At 43.4% G+C, this 25,750-nt stretch overlaps 1 protein-coding gene across 10 annotated transcripts in view; it reads right to left on the bottom strand.

Annotated features, from left to right (window-relative positions):
- RBFOX2 (RNA binding fox-1 homolog 2) overlaps positions 1-25,750 on the bottom strand; it is a 314,329-nt gene that overhangs the window by 190,336 nt on the left and 98,243 nt on the right. For 6 of the 10 annotated variants that reach the window (XM_069737176.1, XM_069737178.1, XM_069737174.1 and 3 more), the window contains exon 5: positions 15,820-15,912. The exons of the other annotated variants lie outside the window; for them this stretch is intronic. In XM_069737176.1, the coding sequence (XP_069593277.1) occupies positions 15,820-15,912 (93 nt within the window). The remainder of the gene's footprint in view (positions 1-15,819; positions 15,913-25,750) is intronic. 10 annotated transcript variants of the gene reach the window in all.

The raw sequence follows: 25,750 nt of genomic DNA, 5'->3' as shown, positions 1-25,750 counted from the left end.
TGTCACAGACATGTATATCTATTCTATTTGTATTTACTGTATGTAATCCATCTATATCCTGTCGGCTCCTGCAGTGATTTTACAGTACACAGCAGATGAATTGCCGGCTTTTCTTCTATGTAAGTAAATATATGTGTGCGTGCATGCATGTTTTGACAAATCTTTCATATGAAAATGATGTGTAAAATGACAGAATTGCTCTATGTAAAAAGCTCATGTTAAAAAAATCGCATTGCAATGGGCCTCTCTGACCTTTCCCGGCGCCTGCGCACTGCAGTACTTTCCTCTGCCCTCAACAGGGTAGACAAAGTACGCCTGCGCCGGAGCTGCGGCATGAAGACAAGAAGACAACGTCATTTTATGAAGAGGCGCTGGACAGGACTGTGACGCCCATCGGACCCGGACCGCCCCTGGGTTTGTCATCTTTCAGGAAACATTGGGGGCTTATCTACAGCATTACAGCATGCTGTAGAAAAGCCCCTGATGCTGGTGGCCTCAGCTCATCTTCGATTTTTGGGGTGACAGGTTCCCTTTAACCTTCCTGGGATATTAAAAGGAGTATTCCAATTTCAGCAAATGCAGAAAAGTTAAAGGTCTTCTAGAAATTATATTAGATCTATTTTGGTTTACAAAAACTCATTTTGCTAGGAATGTTCGTCACGAGTTTTAGCAAAAATTCTAAAATAAAACTATCAGGAACTAAAGTGGTTGTCCATTAAATACTATATGCCCCTGTGTTAAGTTAAACAAAAAAAAAAAATAGAAACCTCCAGCATCGTTCCAGCAATATTGACGCCGGGTGTCCCAGAGCTTGTATGACATTTTTATAACACGAGTCCTACAGCTAATTAGCAGAAGCTAAAAAAAAGAAAAAAAAAGGCAATTTTCATGCTTTCCTTGGACGTCCGAGATTCTGCCAAAATGAAGTCTGACCAAAGCAGCACATTAGTGACCACTGACTGGCTTATTTTTATTTTACATTGTAAGTACAGTATTAAAGGGAACCGGTCACCATGAAAATGCAGTCCACTCTACAGGCACCATGTTATAGAACAGTGGGAGCTGAGAAGTTTGAAATATAATTTGTGAGAACATATTTAGAATAACCTGTGTTTTCATCATTTAAACCTCTGCCCCTTTCTGGGATTTTCAGTGACAGGCTTTTTTTTTGTATAAAAGTCTGCATACGGAAACAGCCATCAGCCACTGATCGGACTGCCCTAGAGCAGAGGTTTAATTGATAAAAATGCAGGTTTCTCCAAAAAATTATACAGCAATCTGCTCAGCTGCCCATGTTCTGTAGCATTCTGCCTGCAGATTGGACTACATTTTCAAGGTGATAAGTTCCCTTTAAGGGGTTGTCTGAGAAATGGACAATCCCTTCAATACAGAAAGAATATTGGAAAGTTGTAAGCAAACATTTGTTACAAAACAGTTTAAAAAAATATAACTGGAAATACTACCAAAAGCTGCAGGAAAGTTTCAACATTAAAAAAAAGAAAAACTTAACAATCAAAAGCTCTCACATAGGTCCATCACCATTTGTTAAGTAACCTCTTCTGGTGAATCACTATGTAAGTTACCACCTAGAACTAGAATCTGGCCGCATGCTCAACACTTCTGTAAGTAAAAGCAGACCAATCACCAGAGCTATGGATATACCATGGGAGACCAGACAAAATGCTACAGGTCCTTCTCAAAAAATTAGCATATAGTGTTAAATTTCATTATTTACCATAATGTAATGATTACAATTAAACTTTCATATATTATAGATTCATTATCCACCAACTGAAATTTGTCAGGTCTTTTATTGTTTTAATACTGATGATTTTGGCATACAACTCCTGATAACCCAAAAAACCTGTCTCAATAAATTAGCATATTTCACCCATCCAATCAAATAAAAGTGTTTTTTAATAACAAACAAAAAAAACCATCAAATAATAATGTTCAGTTATGCACTCAATACTTGGTCGGGAATCCTTTGGCAGAAATGACTGCTTCAATGCGGCGTGGCATGGAGGCAATCAGCCTGTGACACTGCTGAGATGTTATGGAGGCCCAGGATGCTTCAATAGCGGCCTTAAGCTCATCCAGAGTGTTGGGTCTTGCGTCTCTCAACTTTCTCTTCACAATATCCCACAGATTCTCTATGGGGTTCAGGTCAGGAGAGTTGGCAGGCCAATTGAGCACAGTAATACCATGGTCAGTAAACCATTTACCAGTGGTTTTGGCACTGTGAGCAGGTGCCAGGTCGTGCTGAAAAATGAAATCTTCATCTCCATAAAGCATTTCAGCCGATGGAAGCATGAAGTGCTCCAAAATCTCCTGATAGCTAGCTGCATTGACCCTGCCCTTGATGAAACACAGTGGACCAACACCAGCAGCTGACATGGCACCCCACACCATCACTGACTGTGGGTACTTGACACTGGACTTCAGGCATTTTGGCATTTCCTTCTCCCCAGTCTTCCTCCAGACTCTGGCACCTTGATTTCCGAATGACATGCAAAATTTGCTTTCATCAGAAAAAAGTACTTGGGACCACTTAGCAACAGTCCAGTGCTGCTTCTCTGTAGCCCAGGTCAGGCGCCTCTGCCGCTGTTTATGGTTCAAAAGTGGCTTTACCTGGGGAATGCGGCACCTGTAGCCCATTTCCTGCACACGCCTGTGCACGGTGGCTCTGGATGTTTCCACACCAGACTCAGTCCACTGCTTCCTCAGGTTCCCCAAGGTCTGGAATCGGTCCTTCTCCACAATCTTCCTCAGGGTCCGGTCTCCTCTTCTCGTTGTACAGCGTTTTCTGCCACATTGTTTCCTTCCAACAGACTTACCATTGAGGTGCCTTGATACAGCACTCTGGGAACAGCCTATTTGTTGAGAAATTTCTTTCTGGGTCTTACCCTCTTGCTTGAGGGTGTCAATGATGGCCTTCTTGACATCTGTCAGGTCGCTAGTCTTACCCATGATGGGGGTTTTGAGTAATGAACCAGGCAGGGAGTTTATAAAAGCCTCAGGTATCTTTTGCATGTGTTTAGAGTTAATTAGTTGATTCAGAAGATTAGGGTAATAGGTCGTTTAGAGAACCTTTTCTTGATATGCTAATTTATTGAGACAGGTTTTTTGGGTTATCAGGAGTTGTATGCCAAAATCATCAGCATTAAAACAATAAAAGACCTGACAAATTTCAGTTGGTGGATAATGAATCTATAATATATGAAAGTTTAATTGTAATCATTACATTATGGTAAATAATGAAATTTAACACTATATGCTAATTTTTTGAGAAGGACCTGTATAATACAAGATAAATGTCTTTATCGACTATATCATTGCCTAAGGGTCACGTTAGTCTTTCTGTCTGTCTTTCTGTCACAGTTATTCATTGGTCGCGGCCTGTCTGTCTGTCATGGAAATCCAAGTCGCTGATTGGTCGCGGCATAACAGCCATGACCAATCAGCGACGGGCACAGTCCGGAAGAAAATGGCTGCTCCTTCCTCCCCGCAGTCAGTGCCCGTCGCCCGCATACTCCCCTCCGGTCAGCGCTCACACAGGGTTAATGGCAGCGTTGACCGCAGTGTAACGCACTCGGTTAACGCTGCCATTAACCCTGTGTGACAAATTTTTTACTATTCATGCTGCCTATGTTAAAAATAATAAAAAAAAAAAAATACAAAATCGTTATATACTCAGTCGGCCCCTCGGATCCACAACAGGCCTTTCCCGCTCGCGGCACTCCGGTAACCGGTCGCGAGACCGCTACATCATCATCTCGCGAGGCCGCAATGCACTCTTCAGACCGGAGCGCACGAGGAGCCTCGGTAACCGCTTCGATCCGGGGGCCAACGGAGGGCGAGTATAGAACTATTTTTTTTTATTATTTTTTTAACAGGGATATGGTGCCCACATTGCTATAGACTGCGTGGGCTGTGCAATATACACTGTGTTCCAAATTATTATGCAAATAATATTTCCTCATATTTTCTCTAAATTACCTATCTGAATTACAGTCATTGTTATTTTCCAGTCATCTAACTATTCTAGTATAACTGCAATGTTTTGGAACAAAATGAAAACAGTATCTTTTAAAAAAAAAAATAAACACTCAAAATGAATGTTCCAAATTATGCACAGCAGAGTTTAACCTGTTTTATTTAATTTTGAACAAAAAAAAAAGGGTCAATTGTGAAGTTATAAGCATTATCAGCTTATTACAAAATGAAATCAAACAGTTTTCAAGTGAAAACTTTATTCTAGGTGATGTTACATTTGCACATAGGACCCCTTGTTCGAAAGAAGCTTCTGAACTCTCTCGTCCATTGAATTTGTCAGTTTTTGGATGGTTTCGGCTTCAATTGTTTTGCATGTGGACAGAATACCCTCCCAGAGCTGCTGCTTAGATGTGAACTGCCTCCCGCCATCATAGACACTCCTTTTGATGATGCTCCAGAGGTTCTCAATGGGGTTGAGGTCAGGGGAAGATGGAGGTCCATAGCAGCCAGACATGCAGATGTGTTTTTTGCAGCATGAGACGGTGCATTATGCATGAAAATGATCTTGCTGCGGAAAGCATGGTTCTTCCTCTGAAGTGTTGTTTTAGAAACTCCACATAGATGATGGAGTTCATCTTTACCCCTTTAGGGATCATAAAGGAGCCGACAATCTCTCTACCCATGATTCCAGCCCAAAACATTACTCCACCCCCTCCTTGTTGGTGCCTTAGCAGTGTTTTCATGGGGTGTCCATCAACCAGCCATCCTCCACTCCATCCATCTGGACCATCAAGCGTTGCACGGCACTCATCGGTGAACAAAACAGTTTGGAAGTCAGTCTTCATGTATCGTTTGGCCCACTGGAGCCGTTTCTGCTTGTGTGCAGTGGATAGAGGTGGTCGACATGATGGCTTACGCACAGCTGCAAACCTCTGAAGGACCCTGCATCTTGTTGTTCTGGGGACGTTGGAGGCACCAGCAGCTTCAAAAACTTATCTGCTGCTATGACAAGGCATTTTTGCAGCTGCTCTTAACCTTACGCAATTGCCTGTTGGAAAGAGTCCTCAATTTTTCCTTAGCACGCACACGTATGTGCTGAGAATCAGCTACATACTTCTTGATAGTGCGATGATCACTATGAAGTGTCTTGGCAATGTTTATTGTAGTCATGTCTTGACCTAAATACTCCACAATTTATTGCTTCTCAGCAGCCGACACATCCTTTCGCTTTCCCATTTCGGCCAAAAATGTAGGCTGCTTAATAATGTGGAACCGCCTTCTTAAGTAGTCTTGCCTTTATTTGGACACACCTGCCAAACTAATTTGCACAGGTATCTGCAATTGCTTTCAGTGATATAAAGAGCCCTGACACATCACCATCAATGAGTTTAAATGACAAACAAAAAAAATTCTAACCTTATCACTCTTAAACTCTTTGTGCATAATAATTTGGAACACAGTGTACTGCGTGGGCTGGGCAATGTACTGCGAGGGCTGGGCAATGTACTGCGTGGGCTGGGCAATACACTACGCATACAGTTAGGTCAATATATATTTGGACAGAGACAACATTTTTCTAATTTTGGTTATAGACATTAGCACAATGAATTTTGAACAAAACAATTCAGATGCAGTTGAAGTTCAGACTTTAAGCTTTCATTTGAGGGTATCCACATTAAAATTGGATGAAGGGTTTAGGAGTTTCAGCTCCTTAAAATGTGCCACCCTGTTTTCAAAGGGACCAAAAGTAATTGGACAATTGACTCCAAGGCTATTTCATGGACAGGTGTGGGCAATCCCTTCGTTATGTCATTCTCAATTAAGCAGATAAAAGGCCTGGAGTTCATTTGAGGTGTGGTGCTTGCACTTGGAAGGTTTTGCTGTGAAGTAAACATGCAGTCAAAGGAGCTCTCCATGCAGGTGAAACAAGCCATCTTTAAGCTGCAAAAACAGAAAAAACCCATCCGAGAAATTGCTACAATATTAGGAGTGGCAAAATCTACAGTTTGGTACATCCTGAGAAAGAAAGAAAGCACTGGTGAACTCATCAATGCAAAAAGACCTGGGCGCCCACGGAAGACAACAGTTGTGGATGATCGCAGAATAATCTCCATGGTGAAGAGAAACCAGTTCACAACAGCCAACCAAGTGAACAACACTCTCCAGGAGGTAGGCGCATCAATATCCAAATCTACCATAAAGAGAAGACTGCATGAAAGTAAATACAGAGGGTTCACTGCACGGTGCAAGCCACTCATAAGCATTAAGAATAAAAAGGCTAGACTGGACTTTGCTAAAAAAAAACATCTAAAAAAGCCAGCACAGTTCTGGAAGAACATTCTTTGGACAGATGAAACCAAGATCAACCTCTACCAGAATGATGGAAAGAGAAAAGTATGGCGAAGGCGTGGTGCAGCTCATGATCCAAAGCATACCACATCATCTGTAAAACACGGCGGAGGCAGTGTGATGGCTTGAGCATGCATGGCTGCCAGTGGCACTGGGTCACTAGTGTTTATTGATGATGTGACACAGGACAGAAGCAGCCGAATGAATTCTGAGGTATTCAGAGACATACTGTGTACTCAGATCCAGCCAAATGCAGCCAAACTGATTGGTCGTCGTTTCATACTACAGATGGACAATGACCCAAAACACAAAGCCAAAGCAACCAAGGAGTTTATTAAAGCAAAGAAGTGGAATATTCTAGATTGTGAGCCCAATCGGGGACAGTGATGATAATGTGTGCAAAAACTGTAAAGCGCTGCGGAATATGTTAGCGCTATATAAAAATAAAGATTATTATTATTATTATTATTATAATATTCTTGAATGGCCAAGTCAGTCACCTGATCTCAACCTAATTGAGCATGCATTTCACTTGTTAAAGACTAAACATCAGACAGAAAGGCCCACAAATAAACAGCAACTGAAAACCACCACAATGAAGGCCTGGCAGAGCAACAAAAAGGAGGAAACACAGTGTCTGGTGATGTCCATGAGGTCAAGACTTCAGGCAGTCATTGCCAACAAAGGGTTTTCAACCAAGTACTGGACATGAACATTTTATTTAAAATTATTTAATCTGTCCAATTACTTTTGGTCCCTTTAAAAACAGGGTGGCACATGTTAAGAAGCTGAAACTCCTCAAGCCTTCATCCAATTTTAATGTGGATACCCTCAAATGAAAGCTGAAAGTCTGAACTTCAACTGCATCTGAATTGTTTTGTTTAAAATTCATTGTGTTAATGTCTATAACCAAAATTAGAAAAATGTTGTCTGTCCAAATATATATGGACCTAACTGTACATATTCTAGAATACCCGATGCGTTAGAATCGGGCTACCATCTAGTTTATTTAATAGCGGTGCAGGAGGAAATGAAAAAATTAAAATAAAGTGTGCGCGTATCAGGACAAGCAATAGAAAATCAATAATGATAAACCCATATACACGAATAATGTCCTAAAATAGGATGTAAACAGTGGACCTGTGCAGGTAAATAGTAACCTGAATTAGGGTATACATGATCCCCAATGATTCCCTTAAATTAAACATATATATGTATATAGTTTAATTTAAAGGATTAAATTAAAAATTATACATATATATATATATTTAATTTAAAGGATTAAATAATATATATATATATATATATATATATATATATATATATATATATATATATACATACACACGTGTATATATATACACATACATACAGTGCCTACAAGTAGTATTCAACCCCCTGCAGATTTAGCTGGTTTACACATTTGTAATTAACTTGGCATTGTGACATTTGGACCGTAGATCAGCCTGGAAGTGTGAAATGCACTGCAGCAAAAAAGAATGTTATTTCTTTGTTTATTTTTTTTTTTTTAAATTGTGAAAAGTCTTTTCAGAGGGTCATTTATTATTCAACCCCTCAACCCACCAGAATTCTGTTTAGTTCCCCTAAAGTATTAAGAAGTAGTTCGGGCACAAAGAACAATGAGCTTCACATGTTTGGATTAATTATCTCTTTTTCCAGCCTTTTCTGACTATTTAAGACCCTCCCCAAACTTGTGAACAGCACTCATACATGGTCAACATGGGAAAGACAAAGGAGAATTCCAAGGCCATCAGAGACAAGATCGTGGAGGGTCACAAGGCTGGCAAGGGGTACAAAACCCTTTCCAAGGAGTTGGGCCTACCTGTCTCCACTGTTGGGAGCATCATCCGGAAGTGGAAGGCTTATGGAACTACTGTTAGCCTTCCACAGCTTGGACAGTCTTTGAAAGTTTCCTCCCGTGCCGAGGCCAGGCTTGTCCGAAGAGTCAAGGCTAACCCAAGGACAACAAGGAAGGAGCTCCGGGAAGATCTCATGGCAGTGGGGACATTGGTTTTAGTCAATACCATAAGTAACGTACTCCACCGCAATGGTCTCCGTTCCAGACGAGCCCGTAAGGTACCTTTACTTTCAAAGCGTCATGTCAAGGCTCGTCTACAGTTTGCTCATGATCACTTGGAGGACTCAGACTGACTGGTTCAAGGTTCTCTGGTCTGATGAGACCAAGATAGAGATCTTTCGTGCCAACCACACACGTGACGTTTGGAGACTGGATGGCACTGCATACGACCCCATGAATACCATCCCTACAGTCAAGCATGGTGGTGGCAGCATCATGCTGTGGGGCTGTTTCTCAGCCAAGGGGCCTGGCCATCTGGTCCGCATCCATGGGAAGATGGATAGCACGGCCTACCTGGAGATTTTGGCCAAGAACCTCCGCTCCTCCATCAAGGATCTTAAGATGGGTCGTCATTTCATCTTCCAACAAGACAACGACCCAAAGCACACAGCCAAGAAAACCAAGGCCTGGTTCAAGAGGCAAAAAATCAAGGTGTTGCAGTGGCCTAGTCAGTCTCCTGACCTTAACCCAATTGAAAACTTGTGGAAGGAGCTCAAGATTAAAGTCCACATGAGACACCCAAAGAACCTAGATAACTTGGAGAAGATCTGCATGGAGGAGTGGGCCAAGAAAACTCCAGAGACCTGTGCCGGCCTGATCAGGTCTTATAAAAGACGATTATTAGCTGTAATTGCAAACAAAGGTTATTCCACAAAATATTAAACCTAGGGGTTGAATAATAATTGACCCACACTTTTATGTTTAAAATTTATAAAAATTTAACTGAGCAACAAAACTTTTTGGTTTGTAAGATTTATGCAACCGGTTAATAAATCCTGCTCTTGTTTGAAGGCTCTAACTTATTTGCATCTTATAAAACCTGCAGGGGGTTGAATACTACTTGTAGGCACTGTCAGGGGCTGACATACCGCATGTGCAGCCGATGCAGCTGCACAGGGGCCCAGAGGGTGAGGGGGGGCCCCTACAGGACCGCTAATAATGAGGGCAAACTGGCCCCGAGGCTCTGGGGGGCCCCTGGCCAGATTGCCCTCATGTGCGGCGGGCAGGGAGAGATACCTGCAGCTCCGCTGTCTCAAAGAGAAAGTGGCAACAGGGCTGCAGTGATCCGTGCTGCTCCCTTCCTGCACTTCCTGTTCCTCACACAGCAGCACGGCTGGGTGCTTCTGTGCCAGAGAGAGGAAGCTGCCAGCGACGGTGATCCACAGAGAGGTAGGTGTTTGCTGATTCTGCAGTCTTCTTTCCCTCTGTGCGCTCGTCTTCCCTTTGCACTGCTCTGCAGCACAATAAACACCAGTGACTGTGGACTCCCGACTAAAATCTGTACTTCACTTTAACTCAAGACAAAGCTCCTGCTCTGGATGTGGTGAAGCCAATCAAAGGACAGTGAAGGCATTAGGAGAATGTACTGGGGGGAGGTAAGGAGAATAGGGGACTCCCTCTGGATTATTCACTTTACTGAGCTTGCCCTAAGAAAGAACAGACAAATTGTTGCCAGAGGAAAACTTTACAAGCAAAGCTTTGTAGCAGTCATATCCAGCATGGCCAGGCTCCTTCTAGGAGATGCAGCAGCTGTGCAGGAGGCTGGCAGCAGGTCCTCAAGGAGAGCTGTGTGCAGGGTCTCTCCAGTGCTATAGGTGCAGGGGGTCGTCCACTGCAGAGCATCCCCTCTGCGACCTGCTGCACTCTTATGGCAGGAAAGGAACCAGAGAATAAGATGCAAAATAAATGGGATTTTACCATCTGTCCGTCTAGCCCATATCTATCTATCTATCTATCTCTCATCTATCTCATGTCTATCTATTATCGATCATCTATCCTATTTTTCAGACTATAAGACGCACCTTTTTTTCTCCCAAAATGTGGAGGAAAATGGGGGGTGGGTCTGATAGACCGGATGTATGGGGTCTGGCTGTGGTGGGGAGGTGGGGGGGCGGTATCAGATGAGCAGCGGGTCACAGAGACAGGAGCCGGCGGCTGCCCACTTCTAAAGAGAAATAAATATGCACTGCATTCCATGCCCATGGGCGTGGAGGGCAATGAATATTCATTTTAGCCTGGCATCCTAGTATGAGTGATTGGCCCCATCACAAAATATTACAAAAAACACAAACATTACACTCACCTACTCGGAGCTCCCTCACAGCGTCCTGCTCTGGTGCCAGCAGCTGCTTAATGCTTGTAAGCAGCGCATGGCATGAACGTCGTGCGCTGCCCACAAACAGAGCCCAGCTGCCGGAATACTCACCGGGACCATTCAGCGCAGAGAGCGGTAAGTATCCATTCCTCTTCAGTAGCGTGCAGTGTCAGCCACCTGTTGCCTGCTGCTGCTGTGGCGCTCACATGTGCCGATACTTAAGAGAAATGAAGATTCAGAATATTAATTTCTCTTAAGTATCGGCACACGTGACCGCCGACAGCAGCAGCAGACAACAGGTGGCTGACACTGCGCGCTACTGAAGAGGAATGGATACTCACTGCTCTCTGCACTGAACGGTCCCGGTGAGTATTCCAGCAGCTGGGCTTTGTTTGTGGGCAGCGCACGACGTTCATGCCATGCGCTGCTTACAAGCATTAAGCAGCTGCTGGCACTTGAGCACGACGTTGCAACCTCGAGGGAGCGGAGGAAGGTAAGAGTAATGTTTTTTTTTTAATCTTTTCTGATGGGGCCATGTATACCAGGAACTGGATGAGGGCCAATCAATCATACCAGGAACTGGATGGGGCCAATCAATCATATCAGAATAAGAATGGGACCATGCATAAAAGGATAGGGATGAGGGGACCATTGACTACATTTTTTGCTTCAGTTTCTTTTTTTCCCCTAATTTCCTCCTCTAAAACCTAGGTGTGTCTTATAGTCCGGTGTGTCTTATAGTGTGAAAAATACAGTATCTATCATCTATCTATCTCTATATCTATCATCTATTATCTATCTATTATCTACCTATCTCTATATCTATCTATTATCTATCTATTTTTTATCTATCTAATATCTATCTACTGTATCTATCTCACATCTATCTATCATCTATCTATCTGTCTACCCCCAACAATGGCAGCTCCTGGTGTATTTGGAATCTTTGGCAATAAGACTCACTGGACCAGCTATGAGACTCACACTAAATACCTCTGTGCACATTAGAGAGAAGTCAACACAATTTGATCATTTTTGCAGGTCCAAGAGAACAATTAATGTATAACTGGACCTCCCGAATCTTCCCAGAGGTGGAGAAAAGGATCAGGCTCTTTGAACGTCCACTACTGATACTTTTCCTCTCCTGTGAGATAATCCACCATCAGTGTCTGGTAATGACTTACTCCCAACTCCTATTGGAAGCGTGTATGTTCTTAGGCCAGCTCAGTGTTCATATATAGTAGAGAATTGGAATAGCTGGGGTCCTAACAAATGTTTGACTGATGGTAACTTAAAAGGGATATTCCCATCTCCAACATCCTATCCTAATATGTGGTAGGTATAATATCAGAAATATTAGCAAATACCTCCAATTAGAAATATAGTATACGGTAGTTCTTCTCATGCTCTATGTATATACTGTATAATGTAGCTTTGTCGCCATAGAAGGAGAGGGGCCCAGACACATTTCTTGCACAGGGGCCCCAAGCTATCAGTGTCCGCCCCTGGGCAGTGTGTGTGTGTGTGTGTGTGTGTGTGTGTGTGTGTGTGTGTGTGTGTGTGTGTGTGTGTGTGTGTGTGTGTGTGTGTGTGTGTGTGTGTGTGTGTGTGTGTATATGTATATGTATATATGTGTATATATATATATATATATATATATATATATATATATATATATATGTATGTATGTAAGTGTGTGTGTGTATATATATGTGTATATATATATATATATATGTGTATATATATATATATATATATATATATATATGTGTATATATATATATATATATATGTGTATATATATATATATATATGTGTATATATATATATATATATATATATATATATATATATATATGTATATGTATATGTATATGTATATGTATATGTATATGTATATGTATATGTATATGTATATATATATATATATATATATATATATATATATATATATATATATATATATATATTCGTGCCATACAAGGATAGAAGTAGTATGTGCAGTTATGCAGAGTTTTATTTGCATTTGGCATTTACGGAGGGTTGCATACTTGCTATGTGACTCTGCATAACTGCACTTACTACTTCTATCCTTGTCATATCCTTCTTTTATTGTCACATATATGGAATATTGTTTTTTTATGGACATTATTCTTGTATATGGGTTTAGCTTTATTGATTTTCTATTGCTTGTCCTGATACGCGCACACGTTATTTTAATTTTTTCATTTCTTCCTGTACCGCAATTATTAAATAAAGACATTTATCTTGAATTATAGAATTTTGTCTGGTCTCCCATGGTATATCCATAGGTCTGGTGATTGGTCTGCTTCTAATTATGAGTGGTTTCCACTTTTTCTTGTTATGGTACTGAGGGTAATTATTTTATTATTTCCAGAAAACAATTGGGATTTATTTATTTTTATTTTTTGTGATCTACCGTATTTTTCAGACTAAAAGACGCACTTTTTCCCCCCAAAAAAAGGGGGGAAAATGGGGGGTGCGTCTAATAGTCGCAATGCAGTCTTACCGTGGCGGCAGAGGTCCGGTGGCAGAGGTGCGGTGGTGGGGGTGTGGCGGCAGAGGAGGCGCAGTAAGCGGGGTCCCTTTCCCCGGTATGGTGATGCAGCAGGCCCGGTATGCAGCAGAGCCGGGTGAATCCTCTTGTTATCGGTGGTGGCGGCCATTTTCCGGAGGCCGCGCGTGCGCAGATGGAGCGCTCTGCTTCCCGGGGCTTCAGGAAAATGGCCGCCGCGATCTCCATCTGCGCACGCACGGCCTCCCGCGGCCATTTTCCTGAAGCCCCGGGAACAGAGCGCTTCATCTGCACACGCGCGGCCTCAGGAAGATGGCCGCGCCCACCGATAACAAGAGGATTCACCCGGCTCTGCTGCATACCGGGCCTGCTGCATCACCATACCGGGGAAAGGGACCCCGCTTACTGCGCCTCCTCTGCCGCCACACCCCCGCCACCGCACCTCTGCCACCGGACCTCTGCCACCGCACCTCTGCCACCAAGGTAAGCCTGCATGGTAAGCCAGGGACCCCTCTCACGCCATACCTCTCACTGCACCTCCTGATCCCAGCACCTCCTGATCCCAGCACCTCCTGATCCCAGCACCTTCTCATCCCAGCACCTTCTCATCCCAGCACCTCCTCATCCCAGCACCTCCTCATCCCAGCACCTCCTCATCCCAGCACCTCCTCATCCCAGCATCACCCCACCTCTGCCGACACCTTGCCTCCTGTGACCCTGCTCTGCCACCGCCATCCCTCAGGTAAGATACTGTAAATTCGGACAATAAGACGGACCCCCATCTTATAAAAAAATCTTTTTTTCTGCAATTTTCACCCCAAATTTGGGGTGCGTCTTATGGTCCGGTGCGTCTTATAGTCCGAAAAATACGGTAATTCCCGAGGTGTTATAATATTTTCCTAATACTTCTGTAAGTAAAGCAAAGGGTTCTAATAATCAAAGTTATGAGCTGCCCATTTAGGCCATTTCTACTTTAGCTTAGAATTTTGACATATCAGTTTCCTAATATACGGTAGTCATTGAAATTTTAGAGCTGGTAAGTATATATATATATAAAAAAAAACAAAAAAAAAAAAAAACCAGTTCAAGCAGAAAGCGCAAATCCAGAGAAGGTGATGGATACACAAACAGCAAATGAAGTTAAAAGAAAAACTTGAGATTATAAAACACACAATTCAAAATGGAAAACAGAGCCAGAGAAAATGCATAGATGAAACCTAAGCTCTTCTGTAATCTAATATAGTGTTATTTCGTAGACAGAGGGTTGCTACACACAATAGTGATACATGAGAACAAGGTTTAGGAGGTAGAAAAAAAATTGACAAATTTAATAAAAAGTGTTCATAAAAGGATTTCCCAAGATAGGAGATAAAGATTATAAGATTGCGGTGGTAGTACTGAGGCACGGCAAACAGGGACAGCCCCCATAACTAAAGTAGGAGTTCCATGTTCCAAGTTCCTGGCCTCCTTGCACATGCATGCCAGGGAATCGATATTTGACCTTCTGCTGCTTCTTTCAAACTCAAAAGGGAACCATGAAATAAATAAATAAATAAGTGCTAATCACGGGGTCATGCATTTATATAACCCATCTTGTGGCTATGTGATCAATATATTTTGAGAAATTTACGGAAACAAATAAAATTGGAAAAAAGCAAGTGGTATCAGGCCAAGTCACACCAAGTTTGTCTTTTCAGCCTTTTTTTTTTTAAAGATAAAAAAGTATAAATAGGATTCAACCATGTTTAAGCAGATTCACAGATCAAAAGAAAAAATAAATCTTAGCATGTTCACAAATGTTTTCAGACATTTACTTGTCTGACATATGCCAAAATTGTTTGGGTAGTGTACAATACAAGTGTAAACATCACTGATCTTGTCGCAGATTTACCACTGTATGAAAGAACATGGTGTGACATAAGCCTTCTCTACATATCAAGGCTCTAAAATAAAGCATGTTAGAAAACAAATGGGAGTTTATAAACAATCATGCAGAGATATTAAAGTCCATCACCCCAAAACGTTATTTAGACTAACTAGAGAATGCTATAGGGGACTTCTCCCCCTATAAAATCATGCTAGCACTGCACTTGGTACGGTCCTTGTGAAAACAATGTTAAATTACATGCAAATGAAGAGGCTTGCGTGCACCCATGGTGCGGCCACAGGTTGCTTGCACCCTCGGTGTGGCCATGAGCTGGGTGCACGGTTAAACCCCCACATTTTGAGTCTTGGGCAGTGCTTACTCCTAGAGTGAATGCCATCTCGCACAGTCCCTTACATCACTGTATAGTTAGTCCTGAAGGCATTTTGGGGGTGACAGACACCATTAAAGTTGCAGTTGTGAGTGCAAATAATGAATCAAAGAAGGCAAATAGGGAAGCTTGTAGTACGGGAGAAAGAGAGTTCAATCTTCATATTAGAGGAAGAGAGCAGCAAGATATATTACAATATTTCTCCTGCAGACATTGATAGTACAACAGTGTTTTAACGCTACAAAACAATTTAAGATAAGGTGAAGAACAAAATACGGTAATTTGATGAAGTTTAGGAAAACAGAAAGGAAGACAAATTGTACAAATTAGGAAGTTACATAAGCTTCGAATAATGAGAAAATCGAGCCAAGCAGTTAAAGATAATCAAGGCCATAAAAGGAACTGCAAGAGAAGTGTAAGAAAGGAAAGACAGAATGGGGTGCAGCAGCTGGCATTTAGCAATCTTTCAGGTTTAGGTAAAGACATGCACCTCAATTTTTCGCCCCTCAATCACCGTGCTGTGCAATTTCTCCCGGGCCCGGTCAGCATCCGCGCTAGTTTCAAAAGTTACAAAACCAAAACCCTGCGTGCAAAGGGGAGACATACATGCAAATCATTAGAGAAGGGAAGGGGAATAATAGAGAGGGGACAGGAGAGGTGAAAGAGTAAGGGGCATAAGAAAACATCAGCCGCCAAAGAGCCAGAATTAAACTTAAATAAAAACCGAATAAAACACAGAACGTCAAAACTTCTTATTTGTTTTAAACTTTGCAACAGTGAAAGACCAGAAAACACAGAGCGCTAAACTGTCATGTTGATGCTCTTCAGACACATGCAATGTGAGGGGGAAGTGAGTGAATATACCTCCAAAGAATAAAAACAGGGAGAATAGAAAGAAAAGGTGGCTGCTCAAAAAAAAAAAGGAAAATAAAGCCATTTCTAAATCTGATTCCACATAGCTGAATGGGAATGAACTAGTTTTCATATATTATAGGCATATAAAACAAAACAGACGAATGGTGGGTTAATAAATGCCAACAAGAAATACATTAATACCTCACCTGGGCCGGAAGGATTGCAGTGACCTGTTGGACACTTTCGCATGCCAGCATTTTGCATCGGTACTAGGAATGGGTGCAAACTGTTGAAGTTTTAGCATCATTTTGTGTTAGCCACCCCAGATGTGGAGACAATCCCTGAAGCGAAACACAGCCATGATGGTTGGTGTACACAGCTCTGTGAGTATACAGGTCCCAACTAACCCTATACAGCTTTTCACTGATATTTAGGCCAGGAATAGTGATGAGCGTGTATACTTGTTGCTCGTGTTTTCCTAAGCACGCTCGGATGGTCTCCGAGTATTTGTTAGTGCTCAGCGATTTAGTTTTTGTTGCCTCAGCTGAAGGATTTACAGCTACTAGCCAGCCTGAGTACATGTGTGGGTTGCCTGGTTGCTAGGGAATCCCCACATGTAATCAAGCTGTCTAGTATACGCAAATCATGCAGCTGTGCCAAGTAAAACTAAATCTCTGAGCAGTCACAAATACTCGGGAGACCACCTGAGCGTGCGTGACCGAAAATCCAGCACAGCAAAATCACACAGTTCTAAAACAAGTAGTAGAAAAGACAGCGCCTCAGACGTTAGTGAAAAAAAAAAACAACATTTTATATCGCCTCCTGTGGCAACGTTTCGATCCAACAGATCTTTCTAAAGATCTGTTGGATCGAAACGTTGCCACAGGAGGCGGAATAAAATGTGATTTTGCTTTCACCAACGTTTGAGGCACTGTCTGGTATGGGCTTTCTTCTGGGATGAACTCCCTGGTTGTGACGTGCGTCCTAAATAGTGTCCTGTAGGACCCTGGCTATATGGAGGTGCTGTTTAACTTATAATTTTTGATTGACAGTTCTAAAACAGTCATGTGACAGCAGGTCGCAGACAAGATGCACAGATATTTAAGGTCACATGATCCTGATGTAGCCCCAGCCTGAAGGATATGGACGACTGAGTGATATTTTTTACTTAAATATATAATTTCGTCTTAATCATTTTTGAAAAAAAAATTGACATCATTTGCATTCTATGGCCTCTGTTGTGTTGTATGCCTGCAGAATTGGTTGACTGAGAATTAAAGGTTATCTGTTAGTAGGGTCAACCCCTTTAAAGCGGGTTACATGGACAAGCAGTTCATTGGAAGTTGAATAGTGATACCTTGCCATCTGTGATCCGGGGTCTTATTTCTGCAAAATCCACTTTTTCTTACATGTAAATGAGCAGTTTCAGGCTCTGGGCCGGACAATTATCTGCATGGGAATCTGCCTCCAGAGATTACCTTCAATAAAACAGGAGTTGCCAGTGTGGGACATGCAACCAACACATTACAGGAGTAATTAACCTGATGTCTTGGAAACACATTTTGCTTCTCTCTGAGCTCTGCTGTATTGCAACAATATAACAACCCTGTCTGTGTGAGCTGGAGACCGAAGCTGAGAGGAACCTGAACATGTGAGGTATAATCACACACAGCTCTGCAGTGAGATCAGGCAGCGGCCACCACACTGGTAACTCCCTCCTTATACTTACAATAACCTCTGGGGCAGATTCTCATACAGATCTGTGCCCAGTCCATAGTCCTAAACAACTCATTTACATAAGAAAAATATGGATTTCTCTAGAATAAGACATCAGATATCAAGGCATCATGTTATTCAGCCTCCTATGCCCTGTGTGCTCATATAGACGGCTCAGGAGGGTGCAGCTTACAGACAGATTCAGTCAGCTTCCTGTTAATGGTACATCCCTCACCAACGTGCAGAGAAAATAGTTGCTCACCCAAATCATTCCAACTACTGGTTAGTGGATGTACAGTCTCGTATCTACCTACATAGCTCTGCTTTCCCCTCACGTGTACTTACAACTATCTCATAGCAACACTACTCCTGTCAGAAGTGATCAAATCATTGCAGGTTCAATTCTCTGAAGATACAAAGGTTTTAAATCTAAATACCACCTAAACTTTATCACGTTATGTTATATACCAACATGAAGTAGCAAGTATTTGTGAAGTTTAAGGCTATGTTCACACTTTGCGTCCTGTCCCTGCGGGTTCTCCCGCAGCGGATTTGATAAATCTGCAGGGCAAAACAACTGCGGTTCTCCCTGCAGATTTATCGCGGTTTGTTCCGCGGTTTCCGCCTATACTATTGATGCTGCATATGCAGCAATATGCAGCATCAATAGTAATGTTAAAAATAATAAAAATCGGTATACTCACCCTCTGATGTCCGGATCTCCTCGACGCTGCACCCGGCGGTCCGGTTCCAAAGATGCTGTGCGCGAAGGACCCTTCGTGACGTCACGGTAATGTGACCGCGACGTCACCGAAGGTCCTGGTCGCACAGCAACTCTGACCGGACGGCCGCGTGCAGCGCTGAGACTTCAGAGGGTGAGTATACATGATTTTTTTTTTTTTTTTTAACCACAAATATGGTTCCCGGGGCCTGGAGGAGAGTCTCCTCTCCTCCACCCCGGGTACCATCCGCACATTATCCACTTACTTCCCGCAACGTGGGCATAGCCCCATGCGGGAAGTAAGCGGTTCAATGTATTCCTATGGGTGCAGAATCGCAGCGATTCTGCACAAAGTGACATGCTGCAGGTTGTAAACCGCTGCGTTCCCGCGCGGTTTTTCCCGCAGCATGTGCACAGCGGTTTGCGGTTTCCATAGGGTTTACATGTTACTGTAAACGCTATGGAAACTGCTGCGGACCCACAGCGGCAAAATCGCTGCGGTTCCGCGGTAAAAACCGCAACGTGTGAATATAGCCTAAAAGGTAAGAATAGTGTTCTCAAAATATTTTAACCCTTTCACCACCAAGCCTGTTTTCACATTCATGACCGCTCCAAATTTTACAATTCTGACCACTGTCACTTTGAGGTGTGACAAAGTCACTGGTAAGGCAATAGATGGGAGATATAGGTCACTGCGCTTAATGGCATCAGTGATATGAAACCAGAGTATGTTCCTCCAGCACACTGTGTTGTGAGAGTCAAGTTAAAGTTGCATAATGGCCTGGTTTCATGTGGACCTTCATAGAGCGGGTGGGAGGAGGTCCACTTTATCTCCACCTGCAGAGCTGTCAGGACCTGTGTGATCGATCAAAAGTGGTGTACTCCAAGTAAAAGAATGGTGCTCAGAAGGGAAAAAAAAAAAAAAAAAAAAAACAGCAATATAAACGATGACCTTCGGCACTCAAAAAAGTCAGATCCAATGATGTTTCAAAGACGTAGCAATTTAATTCACAGCCGACTTTATGGGACGATACAAAGTCATCCAACGTTTCGGCATCATTGCCTTTATAAAGGATATCAGTGATAAGAGTCTGTTGGTACACTAAGGTATGGACTTCGCCCACAGACTCTTCACAGATCCTTGATAAAGGCAACAATGCCAAAATGTTGGATGAATTTATGTCTGTATTGTCCCATAAAGTCGGCTGTGAATTAAATTGCTAAATCTGTAAAACATAATTGGATCCGACTTTTTTGGGTGCTGAAGGTCATCGTTTATAGGACCTGTGCCTTGTCCTGATCATGTGGTCAGTCACATGGTGGAAAGAGTCACATGGTCTGGGGTTTAAATAAATGGGCTCAACAGGCAGTCTGGGTTCAGCAAGACTGGAGAGAGGAGTCTCCAGTGGTTTTGTATCTTGTGGAGGAAAGACTGAACCTGTATTACTCCAGAGCGAGGTGCCACCTGCAACGTATGGACTGGATTGCAGTGTTTTTGGTTTTTCTTTGTTGTTGTCCTGTTCTAGTCTGAAGGGCTGTATTTATTTCCCCCCTCCTGTTGGTTTATGCTGCCTTATAATAAACCAACTATGATTTAAAGAGACAGTGTTCCCATTTTCTACCTCCATATACCGGCACGTGAGCTGAACTACCACTGAATACCTTGAATGCGGAAATGGATCCCACTAATTCAGAGATTGTTTTTTTTTATGACATATTGTACTTCATAACAGCAGTAAAATTTCTTCGATATGACTTACGATTATTTGTGACAATGATTGGAAGTTTTGAAAAAAATTTTTTGTCGTTTTTAACTTTCAATTTTTATGCTCTTAAACCAAAGAGTTATGGCACACAAAATAGCTAACATTTCACACATGTCTATTTTATATCAACACAATTTTGGAAACAAATTGTTGGGAAGTTGGAACGTTTAAGTAAATTCTCATTTTTACATAAAAATTTTAGATTTTTTTTTATTATTATTATTATTATTATTATTATTATTATTATTATTATTATTAGGGACCACATCACATTTGAAGTGACTTTGAGGGGTGTATTACAACAAAAAATACCCCAAAGTGACACCTTTCTAAAAACGGCACACCTCAAGGTGCTCAAAACCACATTCAAGAACTTTATTAACCCTTCAGGTGCTTCAAAGAATTAATGGAATGTGGAAGGAAAAACAAAAACAAAAAAAGTGATTTTTGTGTAGTCACCGTAAAATCCTTTTCTCCGAGCCACTCATTGGGGGACACAGGACCGTGGGTGTATGCTGCTGCCACTAGGAGGCTGACACTAAGTAAATACAAAAAAGTTTAGCTCATCCTCTGCAGTATACACCGCCAACTGGCTCCTAACAGAACTAGTTTAGTGACCAAGCAGTAGGAGATTAACAAAAATTTTAACCGTAGGTACAACATGTCAAAACTATAACGCTCATCCTAGGCAACAAGCCAAAGAGGGGTGGGTGCCGTGACCCTCAATGGCTCGGAGAAAAGGACTTTACGGTGAGTACACAAAAATCCCTATTTCTCCATCGCCACATTGGGGGACACAGGACCGTGGGACGTCCCAAAGAAGTCCCTGGGTGGGAAATAACATCATAACAGTGTAAACTCACGGGGCCTGCTGTCTAAAGGTGCGCTACCACCAGGGCTGTGGAGTCGGTAAGCCACAGTTGCGACTCAGACTCCTGGATTTTATCAGGTTCCGACTCCGACTCCTTCATAAATGGCAAATTCGTAACAATAAATTTACTGTTGTCAAATATTAACATCGTGCTTATTCAGTTTCTCACCATCATATAAGTAATCAGACCACTTAGAGCAAAAACTATATTTATTCGAATACAATTAGAATATAGCAAATAACTTTTATAAACTTTTCTAAACTCTTGTAAGTAAATATGCAATAAACACTGTTATGCAGTTAATAAGAAGAAATCTATAAATTTGACCTCAGAAAAAGTATTGCCTCTGTCAGATCCTCCTTCATGGATGCCCTCAAATCTGATCTACCGTATATACTCGAGTATAAGCCGACCCGAGTATAAGCCGACCCCCCTAATTTTGCTACAAAAAACTGGGAAAACCTATTGACTCGAGTATAAGCCTAGGGTGGAAATGCAGCATTTACCGGTGAATTTCAAAAATAAAAATGGATCATTATTTCCCCATAGCTGTGCCATATAGTGCTCTGCACCGTTCATATTGCCCCATAGCTGTGCCCCATACAGTGCTCTGCACTGTTCATATCTCCCTCTTGGCTGTGCCCCATATAGTGCTCTGCAGCGTTCATATCTCCCCCTTGGCTGTGCCCCATATAGTGCTCTGCAGCGTTCATATCTCCCCCTTGGCTGTGCCCCATATAGTGCTCTGCAGCGTTCATATCTCCCCCTTGGCTGTGCCCCATATATGCTCTGCAGCGTTCATATCTCCCCCTTGGCTGTGCCCCATATATGCTCTGCAGCGTTCATATCTCCCCCTTGGCTGTGCCCCATATATGCTCTGCAGCGTTCACATATCCCCATAGATGCTCCACATAAATCTGTGCCATGGCCGCTGCTGCTGCAATAATAAAAAAAAAAAAAAGCCATACTCACCTCTCTTGATTGCAGCTCCCAGCGTCCGGTCCCGGCGCCTCCATCTTCCCGGCGTCTCTGCTCTGACTGATCAGGCAGAGGGCACCGCGCACACTATATGCGTCATCGCGCCCTCTGACCTGAACAGTCAGAGCAGAGACGCCGGGAAGATGGAGCGACGCCCGGCGTGTGGAACGGGGACAGGTGAATATTACATACTTACCTAGTCCCAGCGATCCTCGCGCTGTCCCTGCCGTCCCACGGTCCCGCAGCTTCTTTCTCTATCAGCGGTCACCGTTACCGCTGATTAGAGAAACGAATAGGCGGCTCCACCCCTATGGGAGGTGGAGCCGCCTATTCATTTCTCTAATGAGCGGTCCCACGTGACCGCTGAAGAGGGGAAGAAGCTGCAGCACAGAAGCCCGTGGGACGGCAGGGACAGCGCGAGGATCGCTGGGACTAGGTGAGTATGCCTCAGCGCCCTCTCCCCCTCACCCGCCGACCCCACCGCTACCGTGACTCGAGTATAAGCCGAGAGGGGGCACTTTCAGCCCAAAAATTTGGGCTGAAAATCTCGGCTTATACTCGAGTATATACGGTAATTATTTTGAGAGCAGAGAACAACCTCTCTACACTAACTTGGGTTGGTGGCAAAGCAGTAACCACTCGGGCAACATCTCTGACAATGTCAGGATACAGAGGAATCGCTTGTTGCACTGTTATTTTTGATGAACGGTCAAATTTCTCAATTTCTTTTAGTGCACATGAACAATTCTGCTGAAATGTACTGGCTGTGTTCTTTGATGGGGATGACTTCTATGCGGGAACGCTTTGCACGGTCCTTGTGATCCAAATATTTTTCTAAATTAAATTCTTCATCAGTTGATGAGGGTGAAGATGTGGCAGGACGACCAAATTCTTCTTGTTCCTTCTGACTGTTCTGCAACCCTTTCATCCTTACTGCTATTTCAAACAGAGCTTCTTTTCCTTTAGTTAGCTGTTGATCATCTAGAACAGCGGTTCTCAACCTGGGGGTCGCGACCCCGAGGGGGGTCGAACGACCAAAACACAGGGGTCGCCACCTCTCTCACCTCCCCATCCACCTTCCCCCGTATGCAGGCTCGGACTGGGGCACCGGGACACCGGAGAATCCTCCGGTGGGAAAAGCCCGCCCCCAGCCCCTGCCTCCTTCATTTGTCCCTGCCCTGCATGCGGCGGTGCACAGTTTATTATTATAGCCGGCGGTCGGCGCACATGCTGTACTGAAGAATGTGAAGTGCTGTGCAAGCAGCCGCGCAGCAGCTGCTTGCTCCTTCACATCTGAAATGATCACACACACTCATCTCGCACTGGCCTGCGACGGCAACGCCGAGTCTGTGCTCAGAGGCTCTTGATAAGAGCGGCCCGTGCGCAGCGTGGTGCGAGTGCCGACCTCACTGACTTCAGCCAGCACACAGCACAGTCCGAGGAAACAGCTGACTGTGTGACTCAGAGTCAGAGAGGAGAAGACAGGGAGGGACACACGCACCCGCACGACGCACTGTCTGCACTGAGTCTGCACTGTTCATCATCACCGACCTGTTTATTGTTACTTTGCCCGCCCTCGACTCCGCCTCTTCATCACTAAAACTCTGTGGTCTGACTGGAGTCTGGACTAAGGGTGTATTCTAATGCTGATTGGCTGACAGATGCAGGAAGGAGCAGCCAATCAGCATTAGTTTTCTTTGTGTGACCTCACAGGTCACAGCACACCTCAATGAGCTGTGCTGTGATTGGTCATCTGTCCTCCTGCCCAAGCAGCACACCACAGGTCAGGCACACAGGCGCGCGCACTGTCTGCAATACTATGATTGGAGGCTGCCTGGAGCTGAGGGACGTCACATTTTTTTGGATGATCGCAGCCAGTCAGTAAGGTGTAAGTAAAATATGCCTGCAGGCAGCCTGCAGCATAGTTTGAGACACTGAGACAGTTATGGGAGGCCCCCCTCTGCACCGTTGCCCCAGATAGATACTCCACATAAAGCTGTGCCATATATACAGTGCTCTGCACCGTTGCCCCATAGCTGTGCCATATAGTGCTCTGCAGTGTTGCCCCATAGCTGTGCCATACAGTGCTCTGCACTGTTGCCCCATAGCTCTGCCATATAGTGCTCTGCACCATTGCCCCACAGCTGTGCCATATAGTGCTCTGCACCGTTGCCCCATAGCTCTGCCATATAGCGCTCTGCACCATTGCCCCATAGATGCTCCACATAAATCTGTGCTGCTGCTGCTGCAATAAAAAAAATAAAAAAACACATACTCCCCTCTCTTGCTTGCAGCTCCTCGGCGCCATCTTCCCGGCGTCTCTCTGCACTGACTGATCAGGCAGAGGGCGGCGCGCACACTATATGCGTCATCGCGCCCTCTGACTTGCACAGTCAGTGCGGAGAGACGCCGGGAAGATGGAGCGGCGCCCGGCGTGTGGAACGAGGGAAGGTAAATATGACATACTTACCTGCTCCCGGCGTCCCGCTCCTTCCCCCGGACAGCTGATCTTCGGTGCCGCAGCCTCCTCGAGTATATACGGTAATTGTTTTTGTGATTATTTATTATGTTTGATTTGTAGCAATGAGAATACAATACATAATGCATATCAGATATTTACATTCCGAATCATAACTAATAAAATTACAGTTTTAAAGTAGCCACCAAAATTATTTTTTGGGTTGGGGGTCACCGCAACATGAGGAACCGTATTGCGGGGTCACGGCATTAGAAAGGTTGAGAACCACTGATCTAGAAGAATCCGATGCATTGGGTCTACATAAACAGCTGCCAAAAGAATTATTTTGTAATAGTAGCTCCTCTCTCCGTTTCATTGATGTAGCAATGCCACTTGCAATTAACCCTCCTCTTTGGGACAGGCGAAACATCAGGTTCTTCCACTCCTTTAAGAAAATACCTGGAGTTAAGTCCTCTGCTTGTAATTTTTTAGTCACTGTAAATGGGTGCTCTAGCAATTTTTCCAGCTCAGTCACCCGATTCCACTTACTTTCATTTAGCGTCAGTTGAGGGTTAGCCATGTCTACAAGAAAGGTTTTCAGTTCAACCAAGCGCTGAATCATTAAGTAAGTACTTCCCCATCGTGTGGCTTGATCAATAATTGCCCCTTTTCCAGCACGTCTCTTCAAAATTGAGTCAACTTTAGGGGTTCTGGCAACAGTAGCCAATTTTCTCACCTTGCCAATCAGTGCAGCAGCATGTCCTTCTTGCAGACTGTCTCTTATAGCCAGCTGTAGCGTATGCACAACACAGCGCATGTGATGAATGAAAGAACGTATTGACAGTTTCAACAAGATCTAAACTATCATGTTGCTGTTCATCTGAAGCAACTTCAGTTTGCTCCTCAGTTACAATACTGTGTTCATCTATTTCAAACATTTCTGTGTCTGTGGACCCAGAATGTTCTTCTAGCTGCTGGTCACCATCATTACTCTCATTCATTAGCTTAATAGTACTTATCATATTGGAAGCATTATCAGTTACGACAGAAAGAAC

Source organism: Ranitomeya imitator, chromosome 8 (genome assembly GCF_032444005.1).
Source record: "Ranitomeya imitator isolate aRanImi1 chromosome 8, aRanImi1.pri, whole genome shotgun sequence".
In the NCBI taxonomy this organism is placed as follows: Eukaryota; Metazoa; Chordata; class Amphibia; order Anura; family Dendrobatidae; genus Ranitomeya; species Ranitomeya imitator.
The sequence above is the reverse complement of the archived record's forward strand: the minus strand, read 5'-3'. Positions and strand labels throughout refer to the sequence as shown.